This window comes from Megascapheus bottae, chromosome 16 (genome assembly GCF_031878675.1).
Source record: "Megascapheus bottae isolate mThoBot1 chromosome 16, mThoBot2.hap1, whole genome shotgun sequence".
Lineage (NCBI taxonomy): Eukaryota > Metazoa > Chordata > Mammalia > Rodentia > Geomyidae > Megascapheus > Megascapheus bottae.
In genome coordinates this window covers 41,422,006-41,434,253 of record NC_143524.1, presented here as the reverse complement: position 1 = coordinate 41,434,253, position 12,248 = coordinate 41,422,006, and the positions used below count along the sequence as shown (strand labels likewise).

General features: G+C 38.6%; 1 protein-coding gene and 1 pseudogene across 1 annotated transcript; one reads left to right on the top strand and one right to left on the bottom strand.

The window, feature by feature from the left end:
• Positions 1-812: 812 nt before the first annotated feature.
• Positions 813-1,784, bottom strand: LOC150053323 (olfactory receptor 52N1). Its single transcript, XM_090348601.1, has one exon. It carries the CDS (start codon positions 1,782-1,784, stop codon positions 813-815), a length of 972 nt encoding a protein of 323 aa, XP_090204727.1.
• A 6,559-nt stretch (positions 1,785-8,343) lies between these two features.
• LOC150053322 (olfactory receptor 52N2-like) lies at positions 8,344-9,242 on the top strand (annotated as a pseudogene).
• Positions 9,243-12,248: the final 3,006 nt, after the last annotated feature.

Below are 12,248 nucleotides of genomic sequence, written 5' to 3'. Positions count from 1 at the left end.
CACATCATGAGAAACAGCTCCCTGAAATGTCACCAGATAGACATACCCACCATGCAGGCCAAGACTGGCCATCAGTGAGAGTGGTTTTGCAGGGTCTTTACTTATGCCATCTCACCTTCTCCAAGGAGAACATTTTTCTCCTACCTATACCCTAAGTTACTTTAGCTTGTTTCTGGGCTTCATAAAAGTGAACATACACTGTATATATTCTTTGTCTCTTATTTATTATGCAGAATAAATTACATGTATTCCTTTAATGTTGCTGGATCCTGACACTAGTTCCAGTTTCTGGCTACTAAGAGTCCATTACAATTCATATCAGCTGCAAGGTTTCTGGTAAACATAAATATGAACTCCAAGTGGACATAAAGTTAACAGCATTGGAACCAAAACTGGGAAAGAGGAACATTAAATGCAAATGAATTCCAAATGGTCTAATCAGAGAATTTTGAGATAAGAAAATTCCTACCGACCATTAAAGGCCAGGGATTTAAAATGATTCAATATTAAACTCTAGATCTAGTGAGCCAACTATTATGCCGCAATATGTGTAGATTTCCACTGAAAAGAAAGATGCTTATCTGTTCAGAGGAAATGCAGAGAATAAGGAGGTCTTGTATGAGAAAATAGGCTTGGAATTTCATCACAGTATCACTTCTTAGCTAAGCCTAATTTTTACCTTCTGAAAGAGAAGGATCAGATTCACCTGAAAGCATTTACTGTGGACAGACTTCTGGATTCCATGGGAAAGTTCTTCAGCTTTTTGTGGTTCTTTCCCCTGGCTAAGGGGTTATTTCCTTCTCAGAGAAACTCTATTTAGACGTCTTACTGGCAGGCTTAGCCTTTCCTTTAAACAAGAGCCTGATAACAGTGTCTCGTATCTGCTTGGTTTTCACCCCGTACGCAATGGGGTTCATGGTGGGAGGCAAGAGCAGATAGAGATTGGCCATGATGATGTGTGCGTGCGGAGGAATGGTGTGTCCCCCGAAGCGGTGTGTGAAGAAGGTGAAGAAAGCTGGGACATAGGTGATGACGATGGCACAGATGTGCGCTGTGCAGGTGCTGAAGGCTTTCTGTCGAGCGTCTGCTGAGGACAGACTCACCACGGCCCGAAGAATCATGGTGTAGGAGACAGTGACGCACAGGATGTCAAAGCCCCCGATCAGGAGAGCCACCATCAGACCGTACACGGCGTTGACCCGAACATTCCCACAGGATATCTTGGCGACAGACATGTGGTCGCAGTAGGTGTGGGGGATGATATGGCCCCTGCAGTACGGCAGGCGCTTGGTGAGGAAAGTGAAGGGGATAACCAGCAGGACAGCCCGAAGAAAAGTGAGGAGCCCAGCTCTGGCAATGACGGCGTTGGTGAGGATGGTGGCATAGCGCAGCGGGTAGCAGATGGCCACGTAGCGGTCCAGGGCCATGAGCATGAGCACGCCTGACTCCATGCCTGTGAAGGTGTGCACGAAGAACATCTGGGCCAGGCAGGCTTTAAAATCAATCTTCTTGAGATCGAACCACAAGATGCAGAGAGTGTTGGGGAGCGTGCTGGTGCACATGAGCACGTCGGTGAAGGAGAGCAGGGCTAGGAAGATGTACATGGGCCTGTGCAGGGCCGCTTCCGAGTAGATGAGATATATAAGGCCGAAGTTCCCGGTGACAGCCACGCTGTACATGGCACACAGGGGAAAGGCGATCCACAGCTGCACCTCTTCCAGACCCGGGATGCCATTCAGGATGAATGAAAGTGGTGTCAGGCTGGTGACATTTAGAAATGGCATGCTGACTCTTGGCAGGTCATGACAGAGTAGTACAGAATTGCCTCTGTAAATAGCCAAAGCAAAAAGGGTTAGAGACACACCGACAGCACTGGAGTAAGAGATAACGGCTCTTTCTTACGGAACTATGACTCTGAGAGCTCTCTGGGTTTTACATGCCATGTGCCTCACTTGGGGTCCATGACTTAAAGTGGGTGAGTCTGGCCAGTGTGGCTGAAGTCAGCCTTTAAGCCAATAACTGCATGGATTAAATATTTGCTATTTTTCAAGATTCTCACCATCCTAGTCAGAGATACCTATCCTCTCTCAAAATTTTAATTATTAGTTATTAGTTGTTTTATGGGCTCTTCATCCAAAGTTAGTCAGTTTTTCCTAATGCACATTCTGAAAATGCTTTGTTAGCACAAGCTACCCCTTTTGCTTCACAACATCTTAAGTGCCTTTAAATATAAACCGTGCCCTGTGCCAAAAGCTTCTTTTCATGGAAACCATAGAATGTTCTTAAAGCTTACAAACAATAAAGAATGCTTCTATATTATTGATAAGTACCAAGGTATATGCTTGCAGAAGTTTTATTGGAAATACAAAAGTCATCACATACCAGTGCTTTTCTAAGATGAAGTCTCATCTAATCGATATCAGAATTCAGTTTATGAAACCAAAGATGCCTATCAGCTTGAATCAAAGCAACAGAGATGGGGGGAGGGAAATGGGTACCAAGACATGTGAAAGGGTATCAATGTATGTGAATTAATGCACCTTCTATCTGGCAAATATCATGTAACCCTTTTACTAAGTACAATAAAAAATGCAAAAAAAGCAACAGAGAATAAAATATATTGCTTTATTTTCTACCCATATCACAACTTCTGAGAGCCTGCTAAGTCAAGGGTAGCCTCAGCTTGTACTCAAAGCTAAGTTTTTGTGAGATAATATGGGTAGGTGATCCATTTTTAAAGTCTGTAGCAAAGGAAATTGTGGAAAAATAAATTAACAAAATACTTGTCAGTGCTAAGGAGGAGAAGGATGGATATGAATGTATGTTTTGAGGAGAATAACCATACTAGTGACTATAAGATGGATCCAAGTAGAGTGCAAGAGTCTAAAAGAAGCTAGAACATCCTGATTAAACACAGAGAAAGAAGGAACAGGTGTGATGCTCGTGGAAGAGTCAGACAGTGGAGGACATTGGAGGAAAAGGACACTAATTCAAAGCGAACTATGTAATGTTTCACATATGTTTCTTCGGAGAATAACCCACCATTCCAATAGGTGTATCTACTAGAGATTTAATTTTGTACCCTTATTTTTTGAAAAGATGAAGGCTACATGGATAGATCCTAGGGGTGCATTTAATTGACAAGTTACAAAAACAACATGACTAATGTGTCAAATATAGAGAATTCCTGGGAAAAGAGAGAAAGACAAAAACATGAGAAGGGGTATCAATATTTGAGAAGTAATGTACCCACTACCTGATGAATGTAACTGTAACCCCCCTACATATTGCCCCAACAATAAACTATAAAAAAATAGAAAGAAAGAATTCCTTGAAAAGAAAGAATTCAGTAAAAATTTTTAAAAAGTGTGAATAGGCTATTATTATCCTTTCTTTCACTCACCACAGACAAAAGCCATTTCTTGCTGTATTGCTCTTGATAGGTTTCACATCCAATTTTGACATGTCTCTTTTTAAAATGCTATCTACTCCAGGTGCAGTGGCTCACACCTGTAATCCTACCCACTCAGGAGGCTAAGATCTGAGAAACCCTGTTCAAAGCCAGCCCAGGCAATACAAAGCTGAGAGACTTGAATCTCCAGTTAGTCACTAGAAAATGGGAAGTGGGACTGTGGTTCAAAGGTAGGGTGGTAGCCTTGAGATGAAGAGCTCAGGGACAGCGCCCAGGCCAGAGTTGAAGCCCTATGACCTCCCCACTGAAATGCTTTCTGCAACAGTTATGTTTTAGAAGTTTAGAACTGAGTGTTTGATTCAAGGTAGAAATGGAGCATGCAAGACAGGAAGTAGAAGAAGCCTTATAGTAAGTGCATTGTGCATTTGTCAAACTTTGAGAGATAACTATCTGAAATTTGCTTATACATCATCCTCCCTCTTCTGGCAGAATCTACACCCATTTCCTAACTAACAAGAATGCAACCCCAATTCAAGGAATCTCCTTACCCTGAGAACCTTGGAGTTCTTCAAACAGACAAACAGAAAAGCATCCTGAATGCATGCTTGATTAAGTCACAATTCTATCAATGTGCTGATTATGCATCCACAGACGCAAGTCAAGTCCTCTGTTGAGATCCTGAACAGCAAGTGGAGGTAAGATCAATCCCATTTTCTGTATGAGTGTGTGCTCAGTGTGTGTGTGTGTGTGTGTGTGTGTGTGTGTGTGTTATTCTGAAGTAGGAGGAAAATTGGTGTTTTGGTGTTACTGGCTCTTTCTATTGTAATTACTGAGAAGTATATCTCTTCTGTGTGTGTGTGTGTGTGTGTGTGTGTGTGTGTGTGCATGTGTTAGGGGACTGTGCATGTGTTCATGAAACAAAAGCTGTATCTGTGCTCAAAGGATACCAGTTGAGCTTCTGTGAATCATCTTAGGGATTATTTTGTTCCTATTTATAATGCAGAACTCCTTGGAGCATAATCTTTTATAGGTACAACAGAGACTGCATACATAAGAAATCACTTAAGTACCCAGTATACACATTTTGCAAAAAGATACACCTTTCTACTATTACTCAAATTTTCACAAAATACACAATAATGGTCCTGAAAAATATTTTTGGAAAAGATTAAATAAGTCTTATGTGCAACATTTAAGTTATATGTGTGTACATATGAATTACATTTAATACAATTAAATTATATTATATATCAGATTATAAAATACTATAATTAGATATAATTTTATATGTGTAAATTGATATGGTGCTATACTTAGTGTTTGACAAATTTGCTTGCTAATTTTAACAGTTTGGGGGATTATCTAGATATATATTCATACAGGGTCTATGGAAGATGAACTTTTTTTTGTTTCCAATTTTTAATGCATTTCTCCTGCCTTGTTACTAAAATACATTCTCCTATGGAGTATTTGCCAATGGAATTGATAACATATCATGATTATATGTATTAAGGTTAACTGTGGGTAAATAAGCTTGGTTCCATCTGCCACATAAAGGAATGGACTTAGACTGTAATACAGAAGTGCAACAATTTGTAATAAAAATATGAAATAAAGCATCCTCTATTCTGAATTAATTATCCTTAGTTAAATGCTTACAGGAATGCTTTTTGTTTGGAGATAATTTCTATCAGATATTTCATAAAAACTCACCTGAATTTTTTAAGTATATCACAATCTCACCCTAACATGTCAGTTTGGTATATTCAGAAAAGTTTAATTCATTGATGATAAGATGATCCTGGAACAACATCAAATAATCCACCATCATAACAGTGTTCACTCCAGACTTTTAATAGCAATGAGTTAGTTTGTTTAATTAGCTAGTTACTTCTAAGAACAGAAGCCAGAACCTTGCTATTATGGGCATCAAGTTATATCACTAACCCTGTAAGATTTTTAAAAATTATCTTTATGTAGTTATATAAAGGAGTTGCCATTCAACAATACATCTTGATTAAGGTCAGTACTATTACTGAGCTGAAGATGTTACCTTCAGTCCAGAGGACTTAACTTTTTTCCATACAGAGGGATTTACAGATTTGTTTGCTTTGAAAAGATTTATTATCAAGAGATGTTTTCTGATTCCTGTAATTACTGTGGTTATTTTCCTCCCTGGTTCATTGATTACTATTTGCTCTTTTCTTTGCCTTTATTTATCTTTAGAGGCTGCTGATTCATTTAGTTGAACATGATTGATTTTTTAACACTTAACTATCACGTGTTTTTCTATATTCTTCAATATTCTCCATGCAATTTATTTGTTGTAACTACTGTATTTCCTGCTGTTCTGTATGAAGGATTCCCTAAAGTATGCTCTGGCTAATGTTCATGAATTGCTGGCTCAGTGCTAATAAATTGCTTACATTTGTGCTTCTTTTGAAAAGGCTTTAGTTTGCTTTTGCTTTAAAAGATAACTTGGACAGATATAGTATACTTGAGGGTAAGCTGGTTAATCTTAGGGCTTGAAATGTTGTTTGGATTTGGGATTTTTGCTAAGAGGCCTGATAGTAATTCTGATTATTTTCTTTGTAAATTGGTTTTTTTTAAAGCAAAACAAAAAAAGAACTTGGGGGCCAGGAGTTTGGCCTAGTGGTAGAATGTTTGCCTAGCATGCACGAAGATCCAGGTTCAATTCCTCGGTACCACATAAATAGAAAAAGCCGGAAGTGGTCCTAAGGCTCAGGTGGTAGAGCTCTAGCCTTAAGAAAGTCCAAGGACAGTGCTCAGGCCCTGAGCTCAAGCCTAGGACTGGGAAAAAACAAACAGACAGACAAACAAACAAAAAAACTTGTAGCTTTCAATATGCCTCTTTCATCTTCAAACTTGACATTTTCCATATCACCTGAGGTATAGAACTATAAAGTTGTGTCATGCTCATTTATATTTTCTCTTTTTTGATATTTAATTGAATGTAGTATGTCTTTGACCTTGTCTTTAATCCCTGCTATTCCTTCTTCTCATGGTTAAATCTATTGGTGGTCATGTTCATACGGTTTGCAGAGGTTTCAATAATTTCCAACATTCCTGTTTTGTTTTTTTCTCCCAGAGCCTTAATGTCTTTGTTGAACTTACCACCCATATTGATGACTTTTTTCTTTAGTTCAGGTCTTGGATTGACTTCATTTGTTTATTTCTTTGAATCCTCTTTGCAGTTATTACTTATGATTTCTTTCTCCAGAATTTTAGCTGCTTCTGTATCTCTCAGTTTTATGATTGGGAAGGTGGGAGGATGTGGAGAGGCCATGCTTCCCTGATCTTCCATATTTTCACATGAGCTGTGATGCATGCCTCCGTTTAGTTATTTTGTTGAAGTCTTAGTGGAGACACGTCTATCTTTTTTCTTTAACAATAAAAAGACATCTTTTTTTTTCATTTCTTGGAGAGAGACTACTTTTTGTAGCACAATCTCCGCTATCACTTTGAGTGGAGAAAGTGGGCAGAAGTAACAACAACAATTCAGAACCACAAGATTCATTTAACATAGCACATTCGCAAACATCTACATTCTTAAAGAGAAAAGGAATTTAAAAAGAAAGAAATGGGGATTCATTCACGATAACCTAAAAAATTTTAAAGCATTGCATCTTGAGGCATTAAAATGTAAATACTGTTAATAAAAAGATGGATAGACTAAATGAACTCTAGAATATGGAAACAAGAGCTTTATCTTGTGTCATCGTTGTTCTTAATGTACTATGTTATTTCCCTTCTCTATTTTTTTGCCCTTATGGTTAATCTCATGTTGTTACTGTATCTGAATTTGTTACCTGGTATATTGTATATAAGTTTATTTGTTTATTTGAAATAGGTAATGGAAGTGGGGGAAACAAGATGATTGGAAGGGGGAGGGAGGAAGGAAATAGAGATAAAAACATGAGAAGGGTATCAATGTGCAAGAAATAATACACCTACCACCTGACAAATGTAACTATAACCTCTCTATACATTATCCTGACAATAAAAGATAAAAAGAGATGGAAAGACCTGGAAAAGTTACATTAAATAAGCCAGATCCAGAGAAAAGAAACAAGGGTGCATGGTTTCCATCATATGTTATAGATAGAACATACCTATCAACCTACAAGTAAACACACTGAGCAGTACACAAGTGGTTACAAATGAACTATTTGGAGAGCTCAAATAGTATAATATAATCTTTCAGAAAGGCTAGGACAGGGAGGGAAAGTGGGAAAAATGAAGGCGGGTAACAATGTTCAACAAGAAATGTACTCATAATCTTATGTAAGTAGCCGTAATTTTTCTGTACATCACTTTGATAATAAGATTAGATTAAAAAATACTAGGTCATCACCCAACAAAATGAGCACCAGGAAATGGATACATCCAAGAGAGTGGTCCGGCCAAGAGGAGAAGGGTAGGGGAAAGAAAGCGGGGAGGGGAAAGAATGCAGTCAAGAATCATTGCATATACCACGAAATAAGAAAAGTAATGGAAAAGGGAGGGCAAAAGTGGCTGAGAATGTCGAAAGTGGTGACATTCACCAAGTGGCATTGTATTCATGAACTGCTTTTTTAAATGGTACCTTTTTTACACAACTATTTGTAGATCTTTTTTTAAATATCAGAAAAGAAATGGAAACAAAACATGAAACTAGGCAAATGTCTTGGAGAAATTTCATTTCTTTTTTCACAATGTCATTCTTTCCTTCACTCTCTCCTCCTAGTTTTTTCCTCCCATCCCTATCCCTATCCGCAAGTTGTATTATTCATTTTCAGCATAGTGTCTGATGAGTACCGCTGTGGCATTTGTTCATTGTCTTTTGTTTTTAAACCCTCTGTTTAATGTTGCCATCCAGGAAACTGCCACCATCAAAGAGCATAACATGCTCTCTCCCTCCATCAGCCACTATGTGTAGAGCCAACAGCTCCAGCCTGACCCCAGCGTTCTTTATCTTGAATGGTGTTCCAGGGCTGGAAGCTGCACACGTGTGGATCTCCCTCCCGTTCCTCCTCATGTACATCATCGCTGCTGTGGGGGACTGTGGGCTCCTCTACCTCATCAGCCATGAGGAAGCCCTGCACAGACCCATGTACTACTTCCTGGCCCTGCTGTCCTTCACCGATGTCACCTTGTGTACCTCCACTTCAATACCTGTCTGGCACAGATGTTCTTTGTGCATACTTTCACAGCAACAGACTCTGGCGTGCTCATGCTGATGGCTCTGGACCGCTATGTGGCCATCTGCTACCCTCTGCGCTATGCCACTATCCTCACCAACCCTGTGATTGCCAAGGCTTGTTTGGCCACCTTCTTGAGGAGTGCAGTCCTCATGATCCCCTTCACCAAGCGCCTGCCCTATTGCAGGGGAAACGTTATCCCCCATACCTACTGTGACCACATGTCGGTGGCCAAGGCATCCTGTGGCAATGTCAAGGTCAATGCCATCTATGGACTTTTTGATTGGAGGCTTTGATATGTTTTGCATCTCCCTGTCCTGTCCTACACAATGATATTGAGGACCGTTGTGAGTCTGTCATCTGCAGAGGCTCGTCACAAGGCCTTTGGCACCTGCACTTCCCACTTGTGTGCTATTGTCATCACATATGTTCCAGCCTTATTCACTATTTTTACTCATCGATTTGGAGGGGAAAACATTCCCCACCATGTTCACATCATCATTGCCAACCTCTATCTGATGTGTCCACCTACTCTGAATCCCATCGTGTATGGGGTCAAGACCAAGCAGATCCGAGATGCGGTGATCAAGCTATTTTGTAAGGGGGAACGTATCCTTAGTGTAGAATAGATGTGTTCGTCAATATCAAAAATATATCATTGTATTTTTGATGGAGGCTAAGGGTAAAGTTAAAGTGTATTGGCCTCACTAGACCTAGAGGCCCATGACTATAGTCTAAGCTACATTGGAAGTATCTGGGGGAGGAGGTAGTCCAAATTAAGCCCAGGCTAAATAACAAGACCTTGTCAGGAAAAAATTAAAATTATAAAGCCAAAAAGGAGAATACTGGCAGCATGCTTCAAGTGACAGGGCAAATCCAAGGCCCTGCTATCCAGCCTCAATACTGCCAAGAAAACTAAAAGTGTCATTTCAGAAATCAATGGTTATTGGGTTTCTGCTATAAAATTGATTGAATTATACTCATAGAGATCATTAATAGTAGAAACCAACTGTGTCAATAAGGAATAGGCCTCCTAAGTTAAAAAATAATGTAATTTCAAGGCTGGATAGAACAGCACCATATAGATCTGAGTTTTGTACATTGGCCACCTCTTAAATGGAATATACATTTTAAAATGAATGTTATTTCTTTCTCCTCTGAGGACATGTTCTCAAGAAAAATTTTTACGAGTTGTTAATCGTTTGTGTCAAAAGCCTTTAAAATTTGTCATATTGACGTCTGTTATTTTTACAATCCTTTGCCTACTTTGCTCAACTCTTTACAGTGATTAAAAATGCTTACAAATCTGTGTATGTTGTATGTAGTTCCTACTACCAAATAGAGCAACATGAATATATTCACATCAATTTGATCTAAATGAATAGTAGTAACATAATCAAAGGAATAGAGATATGGAAAGGTGAGACTTCTAATTGCCATGTGCTTATAAAACAGTTCACAATAAACAAGCAGTGAATGAGAATACATATTTGCAAATCAGACATATAAAATTTTATATCCAGAATATATAAAGAAAAACCCACAAAAATTATATTTCAAAATAAACAAAAGGACTTGAATATATATTTTTCAAAGAAGATATATAAGTATCCAACAAATACTGGAAAGATTGCTCACTATTCCCTAATCTTTAGAGAAAGACATAACTAAACCACAATGAGATATCACACTTGACTCATGTCAAAGTAACAGAAAATGACAGTGCACATAATATGGGGAAATGGAAGTTTTGTATATTTTTGGAAGCAGTGTAAAATTGTGCAGCCAGTGTGTAACAGCATGGTTGTTCATCAGAAACAACAAAAACAGAATTAACATATGATACAAAAAACCTACTTCTGGCATGGTATTTGTTTGTCCCTATCAATACTCATATTGAAATTTAATATCCATTGTGGCATTTGGAGATAGAAGCTTCGGGACGTAATGAAGCTTATGTGAGGTCGTACATTGGTGGCTCTGGGGGATGGTTTGCTATTACAATGGACTGTGTAGAAGAGAAAGCCAAGTTTGGACCCTTGTCCTACAAAGTGGAATCTAGCCCTACAACGTAGAATCTTGCCCTTGGTCAGGATTGTGCCAAATCACCACTGGAACTTCTCAGCCTTCAGAACTGGGAGCCAAGTAAAATATCACTATTTGTTTCTTGCTCTACACTGTTTTATGAGCATCAATGAGAGATGTTCAGTGGCTTCGGTTTGATATAATATCCATATTTGCATCCAGTGTATTTTAATTATTCCATCATTCTCCTTCATCTTCCCTTCCTGCTTCCCAAACTAATCTCAACCAAGTGTCACTGTTCCATTTTTCACACAGCTTCATAAAATACTTTGATCATACTCACCCTCCTATCCTCTCTCCGTTCATCCTTCCCACCCCTATTCATGCTCATACCCCTGACAGTACCTGCTTTACATCCCTATCATTCATTTTTCTACAAGTGTATGTTGATCTTGCAAATGGTTTGGGTGTAGTATTTCACATGTGCTTTATTCTTCATGAATTAAGAGAAGTATAATATTAATTTTCTTAAGTATTTTTAGCTTTGGGGTTGTTTTTCTAATGGTTGTTGTAAAAGTGATGTACAGAGGAGGTATTACAGTTACACAAGTCAGGTAATGAGTACAGTTCTTTTTGAATAGTGTTATCTCTTCCCTCATTTTAATCTCCTAGTGTTTGCCTCCTAACTCCCCTCCCCCACAGGTTATATAGTTCAGTTTCTGCTTAGTGTCTAGTGAGTGTCATGGCTGCATTTTTCACCCTCTGTCCCATAATTTCTACGTGCCTCTTACCCTCTCCCAAACAGATAAACTTACATAGAGGACAAAAGGTACAGAAATCAAGAGCAGTGACAAAAGGAGAACAAAAACAAAACAAAATAACAAAACCCCCTTGTCACTTTTCAGAGTTTATTTCAAAAAAGATCATTTTATATGATCATATGCCCATAGCTATTGAGACTTTATGATCCTCTCCTAAGAATATCTTCCTTTGGTCTCAATATATGAATGTTGTTCTATAGAATTTTTCAGGTCCATGAAGAAATGTACAACACATCTGGCCATAAAAGAAATGCACTGAGATTCTACCTTGCCCTCGTTAGAATGGCCATTATCAAGGAAACGAACAAGAATAGCTCCTGGTGGGGGTGTAGCCAAAGGGGATGCTACTCCTGGGCATTCCAACAGACTACAGTCAAGGCCACATTGAGGCCACCAGCACAATCATGCTCATTGCAGCATTGTTCACCATAGCCAAGACATGAAATCAACCCAGATGCCCCTCAGTGAATGAACAGATCAAGAAAATGTGCTATATATGCCCAATGGAATTCTATGTTTCCATCAGAAAGAATCACATTGCCCCACTCATAAGGAATGGAAAGACATGGGAAAAAATATGGGAAGTGAAGTAAGAGAGAACGAAAGAAACATAGTTTATATGGTTTCTCTCATTTGTTGTAACTACAATGTGCCTATAAATTTACAAGTAAACACACTAAATAGTAAAAGACAAAAATATATTTGTTTTATTTTCTAATTAAGATTCAACTCTTCTATAGCCAATGATTATCTTGTAGAATCCTTTCTTTGCTATATGTATTCCTCCTA

Bases quoted from the DNA above. Each gene is read 5' to 3' on its own strand.
- LOC150053323 (XM_090348601.1), bottom strand. From the start codon at position 1,784: ATGCCATTTCTAAATGTCACCAGCCTGACACCACTTTCATTCATCCTG.